Raw genomic sequence first — 26,553 nt, forward strand, 5'->3', positions numbered from 1 at the left:
GGATTATTCAGATGATAGAATCAACGTCATAGCCCCTTGCCTATGAATTCTGTTGAAACTGAGAAAAACTCAAAGGTAAACATCATAAAATAATGTGTTCCTGTTGGGGTAGATTTGGGGAGGAAGAATGTTGCTGCTACATAGAATTTTTTCACCTCCTCAGATCTCCTCATAAAGGTGTCAAATTATTCCACAGATGCCAGAATAGGAGTGGGTGCGGTGAAATTGTGAATGGCAGTGTGGGGTCACCTGTTTGGGAGGTTGCGGAGAGAAGGAGAAGGTGCATTCGGTCAGTCCCAGAAACTGGGGAATCCAAGAATTTCCAGCAAGTACTCACTCTCTAACAGAAAATTCCCCACTCATTTTCCAGAGTGGAAAACCTGGCATGCAGTTCTTAGATTAGTCATCGAAAGTCAGGGAGAATTCCTAAGTTCTAGTGTGTGGTTGAGTACAGACAGACTGGGGAGGCCCACCCTGGTCTACATAAGTAGAGTAACATAAGCCCTTCCAGGTTTTCAGAAATACCCAAGAAAAACTCTTTCCTAGGAGAGCACTCCACGCTGGACCAACCAGCACTAGAATGCACATTAAATATGGTGGTGAGAGAAAAAAGATGTAGAGGACATTGGAGAAGGCAGCTCTGAGAAGGTGCTGTGGAGTTCACTCCAAGAGGCCATATGTGTGAACATTTCAGAGTCACAGCAGAGGAAAGAGCCCTCAAATCACAAAAATAACAAGGTATCCTGGTCTATCCTCACTGTCCACAGTAGAACCTCCTTCTCAAAAGTACAAGAAAATCCATTTCATTCAGACACCAATAAAGCAAAAGGGTTGTGGTCAAAAATCCATGAAAAGATAGTGTAAAAGAGTATATAGGAAGGTAAGAATAAGTGGTTCTGAATAACATCCCCCTGGACAATGGAGGATTAGTAATAAAAACATGGCCACAAAGCATATGAAAACTTCCAAACCTAATATTTAAAAAAAACTGAAACGAATTAGGAAATTTGGCATGGAAGCTATGGAAGAACTGCACAAGTCAGAAATAGGAGAGTGGAGAAGAGAACTGGGCTGTAGGAAAGTACAAAAAGATGACGTTATCTCAGGAAAGATTCCAAAATAAGGGGAAAAGCAGTAATGAAGACAGTTTATAAAGGAACACAAAGGGAAATAGGCACTAACACTTTTGTTTTACAAGGATAATAGGAATAGAAAGGAGAAAAGTGAAAAAAAAAATTAAGATTAAGATGAAAAGCATCCCAGTGACAGTCTTAGATATAGAGGAGACAAAGATAACCCAACATACAAAGAAGAAAACTAAGTCACTGAAACAGAACAAATACTAAAAAACTATGATCCAGACAACATTTTCCTGAGTAAAGCGTACTTGAATGGACAAATCAAAAGGACACGCAGCGTATCTAGGAAAATCATTCTACAATAGCAATAAGATGACAGTTTAAAGAAAACTCCTTTGAGCATCTAGGCAAAAGGACCTTAAATCTCAGCAAGTCACTTTTAAGGAAACGACAGTTTTACTGGCATCGGACATTTCCATAGTGACCCTTGATGTCACAATTCAGCTCCACTTATTCCTAAGGTATTTAAGATTTTTAAGAAAAGATATTAGCCAAGGATTTTATATTCAGTTACATTGGGTCTTTGTTATAAAAACCACAGGTAGATGTGTGAACATGGAAGAGATCAGTTCCTGTGAGCTCTTCCTGAGGCTTCTATAAGAGAATGAACTGCAGACAACCAAATAATGTTTGACTAAGCTAAGGCCAAGTAATGAGAATCAGGTTGATAGAATAGTATGTCATTCTAAACCTGCAGTGACTGTCTCCCTCCCTCCCTCCATCCATCCATATGCACACATATATGTAAATACATGCCTATGTGTGTATATAAAGGCATACAATGAAAAGGGGTAAGTATATGAAAGTTACAATAAACTAGTCAGCTGCTTTGTAAATAAATCACTGGTGTGACTTAAAAAAAAAAAAAAAAAAAGAAAAAGCTTACCATAAAAACTCAGTGTCTGATTGCTAATGTTAGAAAATTGACAGCATATAAACTCCTGGAACTCTGCTGAGTTTCAGTTAATTGAGCTTTGAAAACTCACATCGTTTAAGTTACATAGATTCAAACATCTGCCTGGGTTATGTTTTTCCTAAGGTAAGTGACCTCGAATGTACCTTGTAGCTGGATAATCAGTAATGCATCCTTTGGACTTTATATGCTTTGGGGGTTAAAGATTTACACATTAATTTTTAAAGGCATAGCGTATTGCACAGGTGAGTTTGTTCATGCTCACTGGTAAGAACGGCTTCCTTCTGAGTGTTACTGACTAGAAATACTGCCTTCTGAAAATTTTTTGCCTTATTAATTTTGACAATAGCTGCTGTCCATTTTTATTTTGGCAATCTAGGTTGACTGAAGTCGTTGCTTCAGATTTTATGTTTTGCCCAAGTAGCACAATAGCAATTAATAATAAACCAGAAGCTGTAGACCACTGTTATTTGGAAGTACCAAGAAAGATCACTGAGAAATTTTGTGCATGTAAAATTTAGAAAAATCTGAATGCTAAGCCTTCTCAGGCTTTTTTTTTTCTTCTCAGAGTCATTAGGCATACTGACTCAGTGGTCGCTAATTAAGCATTTAAAAGATGGTAATTTTTGCATACTCATCAGACCATGAGTTTGTATTGTATTTTTAGTCCGTCTACATTAATAAATGTATTTTGTGAGACATTTTAGTTAGATACTTGACTAAACTTTAAGGAAAGTGTAGCCCAAAAACAATTTGAGATTTAATTAGTACATTTTTTTATTTCCATTGCTCTTAAACAGGAAAAAATCGTGTCCGTGATTTCTCACTGTTTTCCTTGAGACGATTATCCGTTGATGGCTAGGCTGTACTCATTGATTTTTACCTGTGACAATTGATTGAAGCAGATCAATTTTTCCCTCTTGAGATTTGCAGGAGAAAATTTTGAAGTTTTCGACCTCATCATTATTTTTATTTATCTAATAGTTTTGTCTTTATGGGATGTAGTACAGGATGTTTTATCCTTTTGCTGAATTTTGATGAAGGTTTCATTTTGTTTGCTCTGGAAGCTTCACATATTTGGACCAATTCCTAGCTTTCTGAATATTTCATCATCTCATCTTCGTTAGGTAGATCTGTCCACTGTGAAATCACTGCCAAGTACCATTTGATTGTTGGACATAAACTCGTCTTGCTGTGGTTTGGTTATAGACCTACACGGCTTCTGCTTTTTTTCCCCACATGTAATATTTAGGTATGTTGAGCTGAATGGCAAGATGAATTTAAATCAAAGCTGAATACATAGTGGACTGCAAACTGAAGTGACCTGAGGTCATTTTTGGTTCTCTAAAGGTAGTTTTGATTATTCATCCTTAGCACTGTGTCTTTGCCTGCAGCCTATAATCTTCCCTCCTCAAGTGTTCTAAGACTAATACTGTTTTAGAGGTGTGGTGCATGTTGCTTAAGATTAATTATGGAGTCCTGGGCAGTTAGTGGTAGGGAATCAGACTGTTCATTTTTTTCAGATATGACTAAATGAGAATTTATTTAGGGCACAAGATGTTTTTAGGCCTCGATCCAAAATTGTAGTCTGTAATATACTGCATCTTCTCAAGGGACTCAGAGTTACTGTGTTACAAACAAATCTAGTATATAATTTCTTTTATTTTTAGTATTTGTTATAGTTTGTCTAGTTTTTTTTCCCCAATCAAAATCATAAATTATTTTAGTTTTGCAAGATTGTTAATAATGGCTGCATCCACTACACCAAGAAGAAATACGTTGGACCTCATCACTTGTGGGCGTTTCTATGTTTTAAAATTATGGCTATTACTGTACAAAATTTTTTTATGCCTGGAAAGTTTTCATCTTTCATTATACACTTAAGCTGTATTTCACTCATCTTTCCTCTGTAATAAACTACTTCAAAACATAGTGGCTTACACAAGGACAGTAATTCATTTTGCTCACAAATCTGTAATTCCAGCAAGGCCGTGTTAGCTGGGAAGATGGAGTGGGTTTGGAGAATAAATTTTCCAGATGGTTCATTCATATGAGCAGCGAGTTGGTGCTAGCCATTCAGTGGGCACCCCACTGGGGCTGTGGGTTGGGAGCCTCATTTGCTTCCCATGTGGGCCTCTGAAGGTTGCTTCGGCTTCCTTACAGCGTAGTGGCTGGGTTCCACGAATACTCTGAGAGGGATGCCCGGGTGGCACAGTCTGTTGAGCATCCGACTCTTGGTTTCAGCTTGGGTCGTGATCTTGAGGTCATGGGATCGAGCCCCACATTGTGCTCCATGCTCCACATGGAGTCTGCTTGAGTTTCTCTTCTCTCCTCTCTCCCTCTGCACCCCCCTACTGCCGCTCTGTCTCTCACTCTCTCTAAAATAAATAAATCTTAAAAAAAAAAAAGGTATTTCCTGAGAGAAGCAGGCAGAGACCACATGGCCTTTTCTGACCTGGCTCTGGAAGTCATGTAGTGCCCATTATGCACCTCCACCCACCAAGCGCGTTGTTAGTGTTTGCCATGAAAGAAGACAATGAAACGGGAAGTGGGCTAGGTACAGTCTTTGCTACAGTTATGATTTACTTAACAGATCCCCTATTTTGGGATATTAAGATTGTTGCTTGTTTTTGTTTCTGTCATGTAAACAATACTACAGCAAACATTATTGTACTTAAAGCTCATTTGTTCATCACTTTGTTAGGAGAAATTTCTTGAGCTGTAACAGCTGTGTCAGAAGAAAATAACATTTTTAAGGCCTTTGAGAAATAACTCACTTTCCTCCCAGCTGGAGGAAAGGTTGAACACTTATTTTCATATGGGCTGTATTTAAGATTTATCCATTTACCCATGACCATGCCAACACTGGCTGCCATCCATTTTCATCTTTGCTGGTCTGCTTTGCAATGAATCAGAATCTTATTCTTCTGAAATTTGCATTTCTTTGCCCACTAGTGAGAGTAGAAGATTTATTTCCTTGTTAGGCAGTTTAGAGTTCTTTTATCAGTTGTTTGCTAGTTCATGTGTTTTTTAACTGGAGTGTTCATAATTTTTTTTTGGTAAAAGTGATTTATACATATTTCAAATACTTTTCCCAAGATTATATATTTATTTTGACAGATGTATCATAAGGCTGTTCCCCCACCCCTTCTTTAAATTGAAATTTTTAACAACACATTTGGAGTCTTTCTAGTGTAAGTAGAAAAGTAAGAATCTCAATAAATGAATAGTCTATTTATCTTTTTTATTTGCTGAAGTCTTAAATATACCTCTGATTGTTTTCCTCTTTCTATTGTTTTATTTATGTTTCCCATACACATTTCAAAACTTTAGTTCTTGCAGCACTTTATGATATGTTTTAGTAATTGTATGGAAAATACATTATTTAGTATTTTTAGTTATTTTAGTATTTTTAAGTTGGACAAAAAGCCTTCAATCATTATATCAAGCCTGTGAAAATGTCAGTGTAATCATCTCCATTTTATTTTGAAGTTGGGGAAACGGAATCCTAGAGAGGTTATTTTGTCAAGGAATGTGGCGTTTGTAGTCAGGTTTGCTTGGCTCCTGATTCCAAGTTCTTTCCCAGTCTGTATATTATGTTGCCACTCCAGTTGTTCAAGAGTTCTCTTATCACTCAATCAAAAGCTATGGTTTTCTTTGTTAAGTCATACATTTCTCTCAAGTTTTTTCTTAAAAGGTTTGTATTTTTGTTATTCTTTGTCGAAGGAATTCATCTTTTCATGACCTAATAGAGTGAAAACTATGGAGTTTTCAGTTTTATTTAGCCACTTTCCTAGGCACATGGAAAAGAAAGAGAAAGCACCAATTATATTTTTGGCATAATGGTTTTAGACTTGAATGCATAAATGCTAAATCTATGAGTACTTAAAAAATTTAAATGTTTAAAATTTAAGAAGATGCATTTTAATATACATAAAAATCTTTAGCAGGAGTATTCACCATTTATAACAGTGTATTTTCTTTAAGTAAATACACATTTTCATTTTCTTGATTTTTTATTTATACTAAAGTCTTATGTTGTATTCTTTGTCAGGGAGTTAAATCTATTTAAATATAGATTTCCTTATATGGAATCTATCTACATGTATATAGATTGCCGTGAATCCTTTTTAGTTCCTTTTAAGTTAGAATAAGTGATGTGTTATCTTATTCATAAATTTTGGCTTTAAAGTAATACTAGACTGTTTAGAAATTTCTCCTTTTAAATTGACTGTCATTTGTGTTCATTATATTTGCTCTCAACTCAGAGTTAAAACTTTAGATAAAATGAAAAGATGGATAACAACAAGTGTTGGGAAAGATGTGGAAATGCAACTTTCATACATTAGTGAAGAATAAAGTAGTACAACCACTTTGGAAAATCATTCGACAGCCTCTATTAAAGCTAAAGAGATGCCTACTTCTTGACTTAGCGGTTCTGCTGTCAGGTATATATCCAAGAGAAGTGGATACATACGTTATTTGTTCACAAAAAGATACATAAATGTATCACGAGAATGTCCATAGCAGCTTTACTCATAATAGTCCCAAACTCCAAACAACACAAATGTTAAGGAGTAGAATGGATTCGTATATTTTTCTGTGTTCACGTAGTAGAACATTATAGAGCAGTAAAATATGAATTGCTTCTGCACAGAACACAGCTGACTTTCATGCCGTTATAATTTTTTACTTTTTTTTTTTTTATATCTTTGCTGTCTCCCCTTTTTCTTGATTTAGTGCTTTCTCTATTTTGTTATTTTTTAAAAAAACAGCATTTTGACTTATTTATCATTTACCTTTTTTTCTATTTTCTACATTATTACCTTCTGTTTGCATCTTTATTTTCTTTGATTTTCTTCATTTTTATTGCTTTTTTTCCATTTTTTTGTGTTGGGAATTTCTCATATTTTTGTTCTTCCATTTTCATTTACAAATGTATTTATAGGTTGTATTTTCTTCTGACTGCTGTTCTAAATGTATCCCATATTTTTAAGTTTTTAAATTTTGGCTTGTATAGGGAAAAATTTCCAGGTATAAGGATCTTTTGGATTATTGGTGCTTTTATTAATTTCTAGTTTTATTGCATTATGCTAATAAAAATTACTTTTTCTTCTCAAACTATTCCAAAAAAAAAGAAGAAGGAAACTTCCAAATTCACTCTCTGAGTTTCAACATTACCCTTATAACAAAACTAGATAAAGACATTACAAAGAAGAACTACAGGCCGATATATCTGATGAACACAGATGTAAAAATCTCAACAAAATATTAGCAAACTGAATCTAGCAATATATGAAAAAAATCATTCACTACAACGAAGTGGGATTTATTTCAGGGATGCAAGGATGGTTCATTATTCACAACTCAATCAATATGATACATCACATCAACAACAGAAGGGATAAAACCATATGATGATCTCAATAGACACAAAAAAAGCATTTGACAGAGTACTACATTCATTCATGGTTAAAAACCTTCAACAAAGTAGGTTTAGAGGGAACATAGCTCAACATAATAAAGGCCAATAAAAGCCCACAGCTAACATCATACTCAATGGTGAGAAGCCAAGAGCTTTTCCTCTAAGATAGGAACAAAGCAAGGATGTCACTCTCCCGACTTCTATTCAACATAGCACTGGAAATCTTAGCCACACCAATCAGACAAGAAAAAGAAATAAAAGGCATCCAGATTGGTAAGGAAGAAGTAAAACTTTCACTATTTGCAGATGACATGATACTGTATATAGAAAACCCTAAAGATTCTACTAAACTACTAGAACTGATGTCACTGGATATAAAACCAATGCACAGAAATCCATTGCATTTCTATACGCTAATAATGAAGTAGCAGAGAAATTAAGAAAAATCCCATTTTCAGGTACACCCAAAATAATAAAATACCTCGTAATAAACTTAACTAAGGAGGTAAAAGACTTGTACTCCAAACTATAAAACACGAAGAAATGGAAAGACATTCCATGCTCATGGATTAGAAGAATTAATATTTTTAAAATGCCCATACTACCCAAAGCAATCTATAGATTTATTGCAATCCGTATCAAAATACCAACAACATTTTTCACAGAACCAGAACAAATAATCCTAAAATTTGTATGGAATCACAGAAGACCCCAAAAAGCCCAAAGCAATCTTGAAAAAGAAGAACAAAGCTGGAGGTATCACAGTTCCAGATTTCAAGATATACTACAAAGCTGTAGTAATCAAAACAGTATGGTACTGACACAAAAATGGACACACAGATCAATGTAACAGAATAGGGAGTCCAGAAATAAACCTGTGCTTTTATGGTGAATTAATCTACGACAATGAAGGCAAGAATATACAGTGGGGAAAAGACAGTCTCTTCAACAAATGGTGCTGGGAAAACTGGAGCACTTTCTTACACCATACACAAAAATAAACTCAGAATGCATTAAGGACCTAACTGTGAGACTTGAAACCATAAGATTCCTAAAAGAAAACATAGTAATTTCTGTGACATCAGCCGTAGAAACATTTTTTTTTTAGATATGTCTCCTCAGGCAAGGGAAAGAAAGGCAAAATAAATTATTGGGACTACACCAAAATAAAAACTTTTTCACAGCAAAAGATACCATCAACAAAACAAAAAGGCAACTTACTGAATGACAGAAGATATTTGCAAATGATATAGTCAATATCATTTAGGGGTTAATATCTAAAATATATAAAGAACTTATGTAACTCAATGCCAAAAAAAACCCACCCCAAATCTAATTAAAAATGGACAGAGAACCTAAAAAGACATTTTTCCAAAGAAGACATACAGATGGATAACAGACCCAGGAAAAGATGGCTCAACATCACTAACAATCAGGGAAATGCAAATCAAAACCACAATGAGATATTGCTATACTTCTGTCAGAGTAACTGGAATCAAAAAGACAAGAGATAACAAATGTTGGTGGGGATGTGAAGGAAAAGGCATCCTCGTGCACTGTTGGTGGGAATGCAAACTGGAGCAGCCACTGTGGAAAACAGTATAGAGGTTCCTCAAAAAATTGAAAATAGAATTACCATATGATCTCATAATTTCACAACTGGATATTTACCCAAGGAAAATGAAAACAATAATGCAAAAAGATAATGCATCTTTGCTTACTGCAGCATTATTTACAGCCAAGATATGGAAGCAACTGAAGCATCCATTGATAGACGAATGGATAAAGATGATGCCACACACACGCGCGCGCACACACACACACACACACACACACAAATATTACTCAGCCATAAAAAGGAATGAGATCTTGCCATTTGCAACAATATGGATGGACTTCAGAGGATATAATGATAAGTGAAATAAGTCAGAGAAAGACAAATACCATCTGATTTCACTCATATGTGGAATTTAAGAAACAAAACAAATGAACAACCAAAAAAGAGACAAACAGAAAAGACTTAAATACAGAGAACAAACTGGTGGTTGTCAGAGGGGAGGTGGGTTGGGGGAGAGATGAAATCTAAAAAAAGTATTTTTTATTTTATGGATTACATTAAGGTTTTCTTTGTGACCTTTTATGTGGTCAGTTTAAAGGAACATTTTATGTTGAAGAAAAAGGTACATTTTCTGTTATCTAAGTGTAAAGTTGGATATATACCCATAACATCTGTTGTTTATGTCATTTAGTCTTTTATATTCTCACTTATTTTTGTTCCCTTGACAGTCTTGGGCTGAGAGTGGTATGATAAAGTCTGTTGCTTCTTGCATCTTCTATAGTTTCCACTTTATAAAAGTGGTTACTATGCTATTTAAGGCATAGCATTCACTACTGTATTCATTACTTGTTAAGTGTTAAGTGGCCTTTAGCATTAAAAAGTCTTCCTCATCTTGTTTACTTCTTTTTGGCCTAAATTCTGCCTTATATGTGAGGAAGAGTCATTATGTAACTCTTTGTATATTAGGAACACAAACACAGTTCCTGCTTTCTATTCTTGTTTGCCTCTCTCTCTCTCTCACTTTTTATCACTTCTAATATTTATCACTTTATCACTCTAACATGTTAGAAGAGATAAATTTACTTTTTGGAGTACAGTTCTGTGAGGATTAACATATGTGTAGACCCTGTCACTACCACCACAAGAAGGATACAGAACAATTGCAGCATCCCAAAGAATGACATAGTGCTGCTCCCTTTTTAGGCAAACCACCTTCCACCCCATTCCCTGGCAATTACTGATGTCTTCTCTGCCCCAAAGTTTTACCTTTGCTAAAATGTTATGTAAATGGAACTGTATTGTATGTAATCTTTGAGACTTTTTTTTTTTTTTACTTAATACAGCTGAGATTCATCCATGTTGTATCGATAGTTCATTTCTTTTTATTGCTGAGTACTGTTCCATTATGTAGATATACCACAGTTTATATACCCATGTACTCATTCAAGGACATATGGGTTGTTTTCATTTCTCGACTGTTATGAAAAGTATTGCTGTCAACTTTTGTGTGTAGGTTTTTCTGTGAGCACACATTTTTATTTCACTAGAATAGAAAAGTACAGTGGCTGCATCATATATGGTAGTTGTGTGTTTAACAATTTTTTATGAAACTGCCAAGCTGTTTTCTAGAGTAACTGTACCATTTTGCAGTCCTACCAGCTATGTATATAGAATTCTAGTTGTTCCACATAGTAGTCATTTTTCAGTTGGTCATTCAAATAATTGCATAGTGTCTCATTGTGATCTCAATTTGCATTATTTTAATGATTGTGACATTGAGCATCCTCTTGTGTTTATGTGAATATCTGCATGTGTTCTTTGGTGAAATGTCTGTTTAAATATTTTGCCCATTAAAAATGTTTTTTCTTAATATTGAGTTTTGAGAGTTCTTTGTATATTCTGGATACAAATATTTTATGCTAGTATCTGGCTTGTCTTGTTGTATTTGTCTTCCACAGAGGATAATTTTAATATTAATGAAATTCAGGTCATCAGTTATTTCTTTTATGGATTGTGCTTTTGGAACACCAAAAAAGTTTTTATATCTAAAAACTTCCTAACCAAAGGTCATGAAGATTTTCTGTTCTGTTTTCTTGTAAGAACTTTATAGTTTTACATTTTTTATTCAGTTGTATGATTCATTTTGTATGATTGCAATTTTTGTATATGGTGCACAGTATGAAATGAAGTAAATTTTTTTTTTGTATGTGGATATCCATAATAAGTACTACTTATTGAAAAAACTGTCCTTTATCCTAAGTTCCCTTTGCAACCTGTCCTAAACTAATTGATTCCATTTCTGAACTCTGTTTCCTTGGTCTGTGTATCTGTCATTTTGTCAATACCACATTGTTTTGATTACTGTAGGGTTTTTTTTATGTTTTAAAATAATTGTGTGATTCATCTTTTTCCTCCCAAATTGTTTTGCTTATGGGTTCCTTTGCCTTTCCATATAAATTTTACGATTAGCTTGTTTATATCTACAAAAAATCCTGCTGGGATTTTTTTTTTTTTTTTTTATTGGAATTGAATTAAATCTGTAAGTCAGTTTGGGGGAAAATTGGCGTATTAACTATCTTGAGTTTTTAAATAGATGAACATGAAATGTCACTTCATTTATTTATGTCTTTAACATTTTTTCTTTCATGATTGTTGTATAGTTTTCAGTTTAGTGATTCTCCACAAATTTTGTTAGGTTTATACCTGTATTCTGTTGTTGTTCTTGTTAGAGTTATTGAAAAATGATACTTTAAAAAATTTGTTTTCTAATTGTTCATTACTGGTGTATAGAACTACACCAGATCTTGCTAAACTCATAAGGTGTAGAAGCCTTTCTGTAGATTCCTTGGGATTTTCTACATAGACAATCATAACCTCTGAGAATATTGCTTCCATTATAGTGTGAATGACTTTTATTTATTTTTCTTTCCTTATCACACTGGCAATGACTTTCAGTAAAATATTGAATTATGAGTAATGGGAATGGACATGCTTGTTTAATTCCCAGTCTCCGTGGGGAAGCATCAGGTGTTTCCCCTCTAAGTATGATGTTAGCTGCAATTTTTCTTTAATACTCTTTTACAGATTGAGGAAGTTCCCTTCTGTTCCTTGTTCAGTGGGTTTTTTATCATGAATGGATGTTGAATTTTGTCAAATGCTTTTTCATTATCTATTGATATGATCATGTGTTTTTTCGTATTTAATCTGCTGAATTACATTGATTGATACTCAAATATTGAACCAGTCTTGATTTCTGAGATAAACTCTACTTGATTGTAATCTTTCTATTTATACGTTTTATGTATTGTTGGATTCAAATTGCATATATTTGTTGAGGATTTTTGCATCTCTATTCCTAAGGTATGTTTATACATTTTTTTTCTTGTATCATTAACTGTCTTGGATCTTTTTCATGCCTATAAATGCTTGTGTGTGTGTGTGTGTGTGTGTGTGTGTGTGTGTGTGTAAGTATATATACATCTGATATGTCCTGTGGCCTCTTCTAGATATTTTCATTCTTTTTTGTTTATTTTTTAAATCTTAGATTTGTGTGGAGTTTACTTTCAGGTATGACACTACCACAAACATGCATTCATTCTATTAGTTTTGGTTAGCTCAACATTCAGCAGAATTTTGTTACATAACTTTCTGTTTTTAGATTGCATTTCAATGCATCAGGTGTTCTGTCCAATTTTTTCTCCTTAAAAAGATCTCTCCTGTAGTCTTCTAAACAACTCCAATATGGTTAGGCTGCCCTCTGTACCTGGTTATAGCTATCACCTGGAATCATCGTGGGATTCCCTTCCTCTCTTTCCTTTGTTCAGTGTCCTCTATTTTCTTGGTTTATTTCCCCAGGGTGAGTGTTATATAGATTAGTGGTGGAATGATAAGTGATTTTGGAAAGATAATAAAAGGCCAGATCATGAAAAGCTTTGTATGCTGTGATAAGGGTTCATCTCAAGGATTGCAGCAACTATTGAGAATATTTTATAGGTGAATAACATAATCATATTTGCTGTTGGAGAAGATCACTGTGGCTATCACTTGTGAAATAGATGGAAGAAAGCAAAGTTATAGTAATTCAGGAAAAATATAATGGTGCATTGAAATATAAGGCAACATTAGTGGGGGTATCACTCTCACAGTAATTGGGGATCAATTGGACATGGGAGGAAGGAGGTGTCAAGGAAGATGCCCAGGTTTTTAAGTTTGGTCTTGAATTGATGATCCTCAGAGGGCAAGTATCATGTTTAGGGTAGATTCTGAGTTTAGTGTTGGATGTGCAGTTCAAAGGATTGCAATATACCCTTTACCCACATTTAGCAAATGTTAGCGTTTTACCATGTTTGATTTATAGTTTCTTTCTTTTACTGTGTGTGTGAGCATGTGTGTGGCCAATACGAGAAGAGGTTGGAGACCTGATGCTCCTTTACTTTTTTTTTTGTTTGTTTTTATTTTTGTTTTGTTTTGGTTTTTGATGCTCCTTTACTTTTAATTACTTCATTGAATATTCCCTAAAAACAAGCCATGGATTTAAAAAGAAGTTAACATTTATTTAACGTTATTAACTCATCTACAGACCTTATTCAGATTTTGCAATTGTCCCAGTAATGTTCTTTTATGTGAAACAAAGTTGCCAGATCTTGAACTGCATCAGTTATCATGACTTTTTAGTCTCCTGTAATCAGAACAGTTTTTCAGTCTAAGGCTAGTGGATCTTTGAGTGGTTTTGGAATTATGTGTTTGTATGTGTGGCAGGTGGTATTAGTGTGGGAAACAGATTTGTAATTGTGGTACTTGGGCCCAGGGTATAAATTAGAATGGGAATTGACTGTGGAGAATTGGGCTTTCTACTGTCTACCTGCTGGAAAGGTGGAAACAGATCTATTACTCAAAGATACCTTAGTGTTGATTCGTTTTTTAACCCTAGGTGATGAACTAGCTTGATTATTTTGTTCAGGACCTGGTGAGACTCATGCATAGGTATAGATACGTAGGTATATCTCCATCCTTAAATAAAAGCAGATGTCTATGTAAATTCTTCCTGCTTGGCAACATAGCACCCAGTGTAAAAGGACCGTGGCATGGCCAAAAAATCAAACTGCTTACATTTGCCTTGGACATAACGGTGTCACTGTTAAGTGTTTGCTTCTCTTCAGGACCGTTGGGAAGTTCCACTTTTACTCTGTGTAGCCATCTTGCTAACAATACAATTCTGTATTCCTGCCTGCTTACATTCATTAACTCTGTGTGCCTATATGTATGTGTCTGCATTTCCTTTTTGCATATCAATAGGTACCTGAAACGATGTACAATCTGTTAGAAGGGAAAATAATACAAATATTAGTCAGTATGTATTCCTCTCTGTTGTATTATGCCTTTAGTTACAGAATGTTATAGGAATATAGGTTCTTCTTTTGGGTATTCGTATATCTGTAGGACCTTAGATATGTAGACTAGAGATGTGTTTTCTATAGACGCAGGTTTGTACAGATGTTCACGTGTACATGCAGTTGTGACTTCCAGTTTTTCTAGTTATTTATTGCCACACTTCCTGTTGGGTGGTTGAGTGGTTAAGAGGAAGTCTTTGTTGTCCCACTGGCCTTGATTTCAATCCAACTTTTTGAATTGGTTAACTTTTCAAGATTCATTTTCCTCTTTAAAATAGGGATAACGGGGCGCCTGGGTGGCTCAGTCGTTAAGTGTCTGCCTTCGGCTCAGGTCATGGTCCCAGGGTCCTGGGATCGAGCCCCACATTGGGCTCCCTACTCAGCGGGAAGCCTGCTTCTCCCTCTCCCACTCCCCCCGCTTGTGTTCCTCTCTTGCTGTTTCTCTCTCTGTCAAATAAATAAATAAAATCTTTAAAAAAAAATAAGTAAAATAAAATAGGGATAAATTGGGGCGCCTGAAACTATGGAAAGAGCCAAGATGTCCATCAACAGATGAATGGATAAAGAAGTTGTGGTATATATATATACAATGGAATATTATGCAGCCATCAAAAAAACCAAAATCTTGCCATTTGCAATGATGTGGATGAAACTAGAGGGTATTATGCTAAGCGAAATAAGTCAATCAGAGAAAGACATGTATCATATGATCTCACTGATATGAGGAATTCTTAATCTCAGGAAACAAACTGAGGGTTGCTGGAGTGGTGGGGGGTGGGAGGGACGGGGTGGCTGGGTGATAGATATTGGGGAGGGTATGTGCCATGGTGAGCGCTGTGAATTGTGTAAGACTGATGAATCACAGACCTGTACCTCTGAAACAAATAATACATTATATATTAAAAAAAAAAAAGAAGATAGTAGGAAGGGAAAAATGAAGGGGGGGAAATCAGAGGGGGAGATGAACCACGAGAGACTATGGACCGAGAAACAAACTGAGGGTTTTAGAGGGGGTGGGGGGATGGGTTAGCCCGGTGATGGGTATTAAAGAGGGCACATGTTGAATGGAGCACAGGGTGTTATACGCAAACAATGAATCATAGAACACTACATCGAAAACTAATGATGTAATGTATGGTGATTAACATAACATAATAAAATAAAATTAAAAAAACAAAACATTGGGGTGCCTGGGTGGCTCAGTTGGTTAAGCATCTGCCTTCGGCTGAGGTCATGATCCTGGGGTCCTGGGATCAAGCCCCGCAAGGAGCCCCTCATCGGGCTCCCAGCTCAGCAGGGAGACTGCTTCTCTCTCTTCCTCTCCCTTCCCCCCCGCCCCGACTCATGCTCTCTCTCTCAAATAGATGAATAAAATCTTTAAAAAAAAAATAGGGATCATAGTGTCATGTTATTATGGCTAGTTTTCAGGTTTAAATGAGATAATACATACTAAAATTTTAGTATAGAGTCCAGCGCAAATTAAGAATGCAAAACCAGTAGCTGATATTTTATTTTTTGCTGTTTAGTTATTGTACACTACTGACCCTGATAGTTGACTGCTCTATTCATTTCATGTTTTCTCAAAAAATATTTTATTGTCTTCCACAGGATTTTGTCTCTACAATTATCCATTTACTTGACAGCCCCTCAACTTCCATTAGAGCAAAAGCCTTCCTCGTTCTTTTATATATTTTAATTCATAACCATGAGATGCTGCTGCTCAGCTGCCAATCCAGGTATGATTTTCTCTGATATGGTTTCATCAATAACATCGATTTGGAATCTCTTTTATTGTTAGTATTTCTTGGCCTCTGTGTGCCTAATGCTGAAATTTTTTTTTCCTGGACTTTTCTATGGGTTTAATTTTTCACATACAGCCACAGCTGGGAAATACAGAGGACTGAGAGAAGACCATCTGGAGCTGAGGCAGGGTGGTGGGAAAGAGCTGGAGTTCCTAGATGTGAGGACAATCCAAGTCAGGGTGTTAAAGTTGGTTCTGGTTTGCATCTTTGGGAGGCATTCTTGACTCGTGGTTTGGTCATAGTTTTCACTTTTGTAAGATTCTGGAATGAGCAGCTGGAAGCCCAGCGGAATAGTCTAGTGAAGTGTAGAGGAAGAGGCAGAGCAGGGACAAGTTTCTGGACTGGACCTAGGCTGGGCAGATCTCTCTCTCCCTGGGTTGCACCTACTTCCTCTAAAAGGAGAAGCTGTTCTGACACACACCTCAGATTCCCTTCATGCTCTGATGCTTCCTGATGAGCATCTGGACTGTTTGGTCCACTCAAAATTACAACCCAGAGGAACCTTGAATATATGATTGAGTCTGTTTCTTGATTTAGCTTGTTACTCACTGTAGAATACTGAGGAGACCCTAGAATTGCTGAGATTGATCTAGATTAGAGATTGGAAAACTTTTTCCTGTAAATAGTAAATATTTTAGGATTTATGGGTGAAGAGGCAAAATTGTGGCTATTTGTATTTATGTAACGAGAAAAACCAAACTTCCACAAAGTTTTTATTGATTAATGTACTTCTATAACAGGAGAGAGAACAAATATCCACAGATTTTTAAATTGACATAGTAAAAATATACTAATAAATGAGTACAATTTTTCTTTTTTTTTTTGTAATGCAGGTCTACAGATGAGAAGAACAGAATTCTTTTTCTGAGGGAGAGATAACATTTTGCTTAATTAGGGATCAAAGTCAGTGTCTTCCTCATCAAATCAGTTGTAAATGTCTATGTTAGTGCTCATTGCTAGCTTAATTTTGTGTATCTTGTCTTTGAAATGTCTTTTCTTATAGATAGGTACTGTCACATACCAATATTAGTTCATGAGTATGTGATTTTAATTGAGCATATTCATTGCTTGGAAGGCATTTGTAGGATTCTATTAGATTCTTCCTTGACATCTGCCTTTTAGCATGTCCTTATGTTGCAGGTTAATCAGAACTAAGTGAAGGGTATGTAGACGTTCCTACAGAGACTCCCTTCTTTTCATGTCTCAGGGATCGTCGTCCAGCTTTGTTTTACATCCAGTGTCTTGAAAACTGATGTTTTACATATTTTGTCTATCTTATAGTTGTGTTTTTAAAAAACTTTTTATTTAAATTCAATTTAGTGAACATATACTATATTATTAGTTTCAGGGGTAGAATTTAGTGTTTTATCAGTTGCATATAACACCCAGTCCTCTTTATGTCATGTGCCCTCCTTAATACCCATCACCCAATTACCCCATCCCTGCACCCACCTCCCCTCCAGCAACCCTCAGTTTGTTCCCTATAGTTAAGAGTCTCTGATGGTTTGCCTCCCTCTTTGTTTTATTCTTATTTTATTTTTTCTTCCTTTCCCCTGTGTTCATGTGTTTTGTTTCTTAAATTCCACGTATGAGTGAGATCATATGGTATTTGTCTTTCTCTGATTTTGCTTAGCGTAATACCCTCTAGTTCCATCCACGTTGTTGCAAATGGCAAGATTTCATTCTTTTTGATGGCTGCATAATATTCCATTGTATATATATACCACATCTTCTTTATCTATTCATCTGTCAATGGAGCTCTAGGCTCTTTCCATATTTTGGCTATTGTGGACATTGCTGCTATAAACATTGGGGTGCGTGTGCCCCTTTGAATCACTATGTTTGTATCCTTTGGATACATACCTAGTAGTGCAATTGCTGGGTGGTATGGTAGCTCTATTTTCAACTTTTTGAGGAACCTCCATACTGTTTTCCAGAGTGGCTGCACCAGCTTGCATTCCCACCAGCAGTGTAAGAGGGTTCCCCCTTCTCCTCATCCTTGCCAACATCTGCCATTTCCTGACTTGTTAATTTTAGCCATTCTGACCAGTGTGAGGTAGTATCTCATTGTGGTTTTGATTTGTATTTCCCTGATGCTGAGTAATGTTGAACATTTTTTAATGTGTCTGTTAGCCATTTGTATGTCTTCTTTGGAGAAATGTCTGTTCATGTCTTTCCCCATTTCTTGATTGGATTATTTGTTCTTTGGGTGTTGAGTTTGATAAGTTCTTTATAGATTTTGGATACTAGCCCTTTATTTGATAAGGCACTTGCAAATGTCTTTTCCCATTCCATACGTGTCTTTTAGTTTTGTCAACTGTTTCCTTTGCTGTGCAAAAGCTTTTTATCCTGATGAAGTCCCAATAGTTCATTTTGCTTTTGTTTCCCTTGCCTTTGGATATTGTCTAGCACAAAGTTGCTGTGGCTACAGTTGAAGAGGTTGCTGCCTATGTTCTCCTCTAGGATTTTGCTGGATTCCTGTCTCACATTTAGGTCTTTCATCCATCTTGAGCTTATTTTTGTGTGTGGTGTAAGAAAGAGGTCCAGTTTCATTCTTCTGCATGTAGCTGTCCAATGTTCCCAGCACCATTTGTTGAAGAGATTTTCTTTTTTCCATTGCATATTCTTTCCTGCTTTGTTGAAGATTAGTTGACCATATTGTTGACGGTCCATTTCTGTGTTCTCTATGCTGTTCCATTGATCTGTGTGTCTGTTTTTGTGCTAGTACCATACCGTTCTGATGACTGCATATTTTATAGTTGTTTCAAATGGGTGCATGCGTCCTGTCCCTTAGTCCATTAGAACTGGAAGCCGAAGTTCTTGTCTATTCGTAAAGGCCTCTCACCACTCACTTTGCTGCCTCTACTCTGTGTGTCTACCATCATTTTCACCAGGGCAAATAATATAGTTTCTCAACAGATGTTCTTACATCATTTCTTAGACTAATAGTCTGGTCTTCATGTAGCAACTAGAGAAGCTCTTAAACAGTGTGAATTGACTTTTGTTTCTTCCCCGCTCAGACTCTTCTAAAAACATCCTGTCATGCTGAAATGATAGCCTTGGCGTCCTCTGCCCTACTTCACCTAGTCCCTGCCCACCTGTCAGCCTGCGTCTTCTGACTCTTCTTGGCTCTCGCTCCATTCCAGCCACATAGTTTTTCTTACTGCTCTTCGAATGCAGTAAGCCTACTAGACTCACCTCGGGGCCCTTCCCAGGTGCTGTTCCTTGTGCCCATTTTGCTCTTCCCCCAGAGGTTTTCATGGCTGGCTTCCTCAGGTCATTCAGGTTTCTGGTCAGTGTAAGGGTCTCTTCTTCTGAGAGCCACTCTGCTCATCCTGTCTCAAATCCCCCTCTCAGGCCCAACTGCAGAAACCCTTTAGCTGGTGAGAATCAAAGCATTCAGACCATCAGAGCCTGGGTGTGATCTATTTGGTCCTCCCAGGAAATGGCTATGATTTCTGTGTGTCTGAATGAATATTTAGAAACTTGAGCAGTGGTGGGAAGATGGTGGTCTGAATGCATACCCTGGCCCCAACTTCCACCCTGCCGACTCTCTGGAGCTCCACAGTGAGCAGGATGCGTGTAGAGAAGGAGCCTGGAAGATGAGGCTTAGCCTTGCCGGAGACGTGAGGACAGGCTCCATTCTTCCTGTGCTTTGTGGCGGAGTTGACTCGCTATCCTCTAAACCTGGGTGAACAGCAGATCTTGGGGCTTCCGCAGGGTCCAAAATGCAGATGCTTTCTATGTGCGGTTGTTGGGGCCAGCATGCCTGTTCCCAGGAGACTGGGAGCAGGACTGAATGGGGGCCAATCTGCCCCCGGTCAGTGAGGCTGCAGGCAGATGACCTCATTTCCTTGCACTTGAAGAGAACAGCCCCCTCTCACCACCTGCCTCTTTGCCACAACCTGTCCTGGTCAGGTGCTGAGTAGATGAAGTCATGAGTAAGCACATTTGTCATAGTCTGTTGAGAGAGACATGGTACTTGAAGGAGGAGGTAAAAGAAGAACAGGCAGCTCTTACTGGGACAGAACGAATGGAATCGACAGAATTTTAATAAACAAGTAATGAGAACTCTGCGGAGACCAGTTTTTTGAAATTCAGCAGAGGAACTAAAAGAGCATGGCCTCTGCTGGGGATGGTGTTAGGGCTTTGAAAGGTGGTATGAAAGAATACCCTGAACCACACCAAGCTCCTGACAGAGACCTGGACAGTTCATGTGAAAATAGGAAAGATGGAGTGAACTTCCAGGAGACCTCACATGCCCTGAATGCCAGGGGGAAGAAAGGTACCGATGGAGGGTTTCTAACTGAAGACATGTTAGCAGTCGTCTTCTGCTCAAACATGTTCTCTTCTGATACTGTACTGAGCTGCAAGTAAAGGAATGAGAATGTCACAAAACTGCAAAGGGAAAGATGGCTAAAACCGATGAGCACTGTCACCTTGTCTTTGGGTTTTGGAAGCTGGAAAACTGAGAGATGAATGCTCATTTAGCAGAATGGAGATTGCCGAGGTCCCTTTTTGTCTGCAAGGGGAAAGCCGGGAGGAGATCTGATGCCTGCATGACAGAACTCTGGAAAGGTTGGGAATTAGGGGTGCCTGCTAGGTTTGATGGCAGTGGTGAGGGGGAGGGGAAACGCAAGGCAGGATTGATGGGGAGTCTGCAGGGAGGGTTGATCCCCACCCCCTCCTCCAATACAAACATCCAGGAGACTCTGCCTCTTCTGTCTCAGCAAGCGACTTGAAATGCATTCTGGATAGTGTGAACTGGAAATGCTGCCAATTTGGGTATTTTCACATATAGATAAGAGGGAGGTGAGGTGCCTTGTGAGAAATCTGAGGATTGTCTGCAAGTCTATTTACTCTGAAGGGTGAGGCCTTCCACCCCCTTTCCTACCGCACTTGCAGACTGTTGGCAGCCTGGCTGATGTACTCTTGGCCAGAATCTGGAGATTCATCTCCGGGAAGCTGACCAAATCCTGATAAAAGCCCCACAGGGGCTGCCATTTGGATGTCCCCTTCTGCAGCTAGTGACACTTTGCCGAATATTCTTGGAGCGGAGCCCATCAACCTTAGGCCTTGATCCTGCACACACACTTCCCAGCAACACTTCATTGCATCATTTAAAAATATAAATGGAACTCAAGAATCACCAGGTATTTAAGGGAAGCCTCTAACATGGGATGCAGAAGCCAAAACTTGCCAATAGATAAAAGGGATGTGGCAGAAATAGAAATGAAAGTTCTGAACAGACACTTCATGGAGAAAGGAATGAGGAGGACCTTTAAACCTACAAGGAAATGTGAAAGCTTCCTCATTGTAAGAGGAATGCACTTCGCTCTTCCTCATTCTAAGGGAAACCAGCAGAGATAGTGTTTCTCACTTAGTGCCCTGGCAGGGTTTGAAAATGTATTCTCTTGGTGAGGCTGTGGGGAAATCAACCTTCTTTGGATATATTTTTATTAATTGTTTTAGATGTAAGTCACATTTGTCTTATGCTTAGGTTACTTTTTTTTTTTTGTAAGTTCAATTAGCCAACATATAGTACATCATTAGTTTTTGATGTAGTGTTCAATGATTCATTAGTTGTATATAACACCCAGGGCTCATCATATCACCTGCCCTCCTTAATGTCCATCGCCCAGTTACCCCATCCCCCCACCCACCTCCCCTTCTGCAACCCTCAGTTTGTTTCCCAGAATCGAGTCTATAATGGTTTGTCTCCTTCTCTGATTTCTTCCCATTCAGTTTTCCCACCCTTCCCCTGTGGTCCTCTGCGCTATTCCTTATGTTCCACATATGAGTGAAACCATATGATAATTGTCTTTCTCTGATTGACTTATTTCACTTAGCATAATCCCCTCCAATTCCATCCATGTCGACATAAATGGTAGGTATTCATCCTTTCTGATGGCTGAGTAATATTCCATTGTATATATGAACCACATCTTCTTTATCTATTCATCTGTTGAAGGGCATCTCTGCTCCTTCCACAGTTTGGCTATTGTGGACATTGCTGCTATGAACACTGGGGTGCAGTTGCCCCTTATTTTCATTGTATCTCTATCTTTGGGGCAAATACCCAGTAGTGCAATTGCTGGGTCATAGGGTAGCTCTATTTTTAACTGTTTGAGGAACCTCCATACTGTTTTCCAGAGTGGCTGCACCAGTTTGCATTCCCACCAACAGTGTAAGAGGGTTCCCCTTTCTCCACATCCTCACCAACATTCATTGTTCCCTGAATTGTTAATTTTAGCCATTTTGACTGGTGTATAGTGGTATCTCATTGTGGTTTTGATTTGTATTTCCCTGATGACAAGTGATGTGGAGCATTTTTTCATGTGTCTGTTGGCCATTTGTATGTCTTCTTTGAAACCAGCCTTCTCATACTTTGCTGGTGGGGATGTAAAATATTGTAGTTACTATGAAGAGGAATTTGACAATATCTAGAAAAATTGCATGTTTTCACCCTTTCACCCAGCCATTTCAGTTCTAGGCAAGAGCATCCAAAGATCCATTATTAGCAAAGAAGTGAAGTGACACATCCACTAGGCATTGCTTGTTATGGCAAAAGCCTATAAAAAATATGCATCAGCAGGAGACTGGCTAGAGAACTGTGGGCAACCTTGTGTGAGTTTTGTATTCCCACTGTAACAAATTACCACAAACTCCGCGGTTTAAGACAATGCACATTATTAATCCGACAGTTCCCATGGGTCGGGAGTCAGGGCTCTGTGTAGCGGGACCCTCTGCTCGTGTCTCACAGGCTTGAAGGGAAGGTGTTGGCTGGTGCTGCAATCTTCATCTGAGGCTCAGGGTCCTCTTCTAAGCTCACTGATTGTTGGTGGAATTTATTTCCTTGCAGCTGTGGGACTGAAGTTCCCATTTCCTTGGTGGCTTTTGGCTGGGGATAGCTCTCAGCTTCTACAGACTGACTTTCCTCTCCATCGGCAGTTCACAGTGGAGCTGTTTGCTTTCTTCCTGGAGGCCAGCAGAGGGACTATTTATTCCTTGAATCCTCTCCACCCCCTCAAATGTCCTTGACCTCCTTCTTCTGCTGCCAGCCACAGAAAACTCTGCTTTTACAGGTTTCACCTGATTGGGTTAGGGTCATGTAGATAATCTACGTATTTTTAGCTTAATTAAATTGGTTCTTCAAATTCTCTTCACTGTAGTACCTAGATTAGTGTTTGATGCCGGAGGGGTGGGAATCTTGGGGGAGGCACATCTTTAGGATTCTGCCAACCACAGTCCCCATAATGGAAGACTAGACAGCTGTGAGAAGGGACCAGGAGGATCTCGATACACAAGCATGGCGTGGTCTCCAAGAGATGTTACTATCCTGAAAACAAGGTGCAGAACAGTATTTGTGGTATATACTACCTTTTGTATAAGAAAGGGGGTGAGGGATGCCTGAATGGCTCAATTGGTTAAGTGTCTGCCTTCAGCTCAGGTCATGATCCCAGAATCCTGGGATCGAGTCCCACATTGGGATCCTTGCTCAGCGGGGAGCCTGCTTCTCCCTCTGCCTGCCTCCCCCTGCTTGTGCTTGCTCTCTGTCCCTCTCTCCCTGTCTCTCTGACAAATAAATAAATAAAATCTGAAAAAAAAAAGGGGGGGTGGAAACAGAAAAGATACATGCATTTACTAATATTTTCAAAAAGAGAATGGAAGGATAAATGAAAAATTAACAAAAAATAACAATTTATAGGGAAAGGAAGAGAATAGCGAGTAGGGGCAGGGATGAAAGCTCTACTTCTCTGAATGTAAATGGTTTATGACTTAGATTTAAAAACCATGTAAAGGTTGTACATGATTAAAAATAAAATAAAAATGATAAAAAGAAAGTAGTGTAAAAACGGAAAAAATAACCTGGTATCAACTTTGTGGTATAACTACCCAGAGAAGAGATATAAACATGTTTTTAGATCACAGTACTTGGCAGTATATTTCTATTGGGATATATTTTAGGGACTAAAAAACCCCATTAAGAAACTTACAGCTGTGGGATGCCTGGGTGGCTCAGTCGGTTGGGCGGCTGCCTTCGACCGGGTCATGATCCCAGGGTCCTGGGATCAAGTCCCGCGTCGGGCTCCTTGCTCAGCGGGGAGCCTGCTTCTCTCTCTCTCCCTCTGCTTGTGCTCTCTCTGTCAAATAAATAAAATCTTTAAAAAAAAAAAAAAAAAGAAACTTACAGCTGTGTTTTGTTCTTGGTGGTGTTGTTAATAATTGTACTTCTGGCTTGAAACTATTGTATATACCTATATGTACAGGAAGAGAAAGCTAATAATTATGCCAATTGTAATAGGAACTAAGGATTTTCAGCATAAAAGAAAACATACAATTATGAAATAAAAAGTAAAATCCTGTCACCCTTAATTGAAATCAAAATTATTAGGATGAATTCATGATTTAGTCTTTTTATTTTTGTTTTGTTTTATTTATTTTAGTCTCTTTTGAAAGAAGTCACTTATTTTATAGTTTATTTTTATTTATTTTTTTATTTTATAGTTTTATCTACTAAAAATCCAGCACAAATTTTAATTCCTAAACGCTGTTTTCCACTAAAAGGAACCATGCCTTTTGTGCAGATGGCCTCTGTGGTGGACACAGCTACAGTGTAGTTCATGCAAGAGATAAGCAAAATAGAGCCCAGGACATGTCATTCCTGAAAAAGCAAGGAAATTCCCAGAAACTGCTAAGGTCACATCAAAAGAATATAAGATCCAACACGAAGGAGCTTCTATTGGCCCAAGATGGCATTTTGAGCATTAAAAAGAATAATGACTGCAATATATTAAAATATCAGTGTAAAAAATTTTTGAGGTCATGATTATAATAAATAACCTTTTTTAGGATAGGTGACGATTATCCTGAAAATTGTTTAGTCAAGGGCCAAAATCAGTATTTACCCAGCATTTAACAGACTTTAATTCAGAATAATCAAATAGTTGATTTGGCAAAGTTCTTCTTTATAGAAATCTCATAGCTAAGCAATATAGGAGAAATGATAGAATTAGGAAATCTCCATTTGCAAGTCTTCAACTCATAAATTAATTAACTTAAAAAAATGAACATTTGGATAAATCTTTTGATATACGCTTTAAGATTTCTTTTGGGTAACTTTCTAGAAGTGAAATTGCTGGGTCTTATGGTAGGTCTTATATTTTTAAGAAACAGACAAGCTATTTTTCAAAGTAGTTGTACCATTTTACATTTTCCCCCACAGTGTATGGGAATTCCAGTTTTTCCACCTCCTTGCCAACTCCCTATGACTAGTCTTTTTTTAATGTTACCCGTTCAAGCAGGTGTGTCGTTCTGTCTCACTGTGGTTTAAATTTGCATTTCCCTAATGACTTATGATTTAGAGCATCTTTTCATGTACCTATTTGTCATTTCTGTATCTTCCTTGTTGAACCATCTATGCCTATCTTCTCCTTTATTAAAAAGGGTTGTTTTCTTAGTGAGTTTTGAGGGTTTTAAAATATATATTTATGATAGAAGTTACTTATCAGATGTGTGACTTGCAAATATTGTCTCTCAGTCAGTGGCTTGTCTGTTTAATCTCTTAAGAGTGTCTTTCAAAGAGCAGAAATGTTCAAATTACATGGATAAACTGGCCTATTTATACAAGGGATCCTTACTTTGCAATAACTACTTAGCAATAAGTAGTTTTTAGGACTGAAAGGTTTCATCCTACTTGAAAGTTAACAGGCAAATCTGCTGGTTTTAGTAGATGCAGGTGGAAGACACAGACTCCCAGGTCAGAGACAGGACTTTATCACCCCAGGGCACAGTGGACAGCATGAGGGTTATGTTTGAATTGGTTCCCCTTGACTCCCAAGTCCCACAGTGGAGGGAACAATGTGCAAGCAGGCCCAGGTGGATGCTGTGCACACGGGGAGGTGGTTTGTGTCATTGCTGAGCTCCATGATTAGGAAACCCTCATTTTATGAGGGGTGCTGGCAAACCTGCCCAACTTGTACCTACAGAAGGAGACATTATCTTCATTATCCTGATTGGAAAATAAATCTGCCCTCTTCCCGGAGGCATCCTTTCCTCCCTCCCATTCCTTCTTTCCTTTCTCTCTCTCTCTTTTTCTAGTTTGAGTATAATACTGGCCTCATAAAGTGAGTTGGGATATGTTCCTTCCTTCTCTGTTTTCTGGAGGAGATTGTATAAAACTGGTGTTAAGTTTTCTTTAAATGTTTGGTAGATTGCTCCAATGGATTCATCTGGGCCTGGAGATTTATTTAGTTTTTTTGGAGCATTTCACACAAATCTAATTTTTTTTTTTTTTTTTTAAAGATTTTATTTATTTATTTGAGA

The 26,553-nt window shown here is 37.6% G+C and overlaps 1 protein-coding gene across 8 annotated transcripts in view; it reads left to right on the plus strand.

Moving 5' to 3' along the window:
* ULK4 (unc-51 like kinase 4) overlaps nt 1-26,553 on the plus strand; it is a 609,379-nt gene that overhangs the window by 145,195 nt on the left and 437,631 nt on the right. For all 8 annotated transcript variants that reach the window (XM_032408919.1, XM_032408921.1, XM_032408920.1 and 5 more), the window contains one exon: nt 16,034-16,161. In XM_032408919.1, coding sequence (XP_032264810.1) covers nt 16,034-16,161 — 128 coding nt within the window. The remainder of the gene's footprint in view (nt 1-16,033; nt 16,162-26,553) is intronic.

This window comes from Phoca vitulina, unplaced genomic scaffold, assembly GCF_004348235.1.
Source record: "Phoca vitulina isolate PV1807 unplaced genomic scaffold, GSC_HSeal_1.0 scaffold10, whole genome shotgun sequence".
Taxonomy (NCBI): domain Eukaryota; kingdom Metazoa; phylum Chordata; class Mammalia; order Carnivora; family Phocidae; genus Phoca; species Phoca vitulina.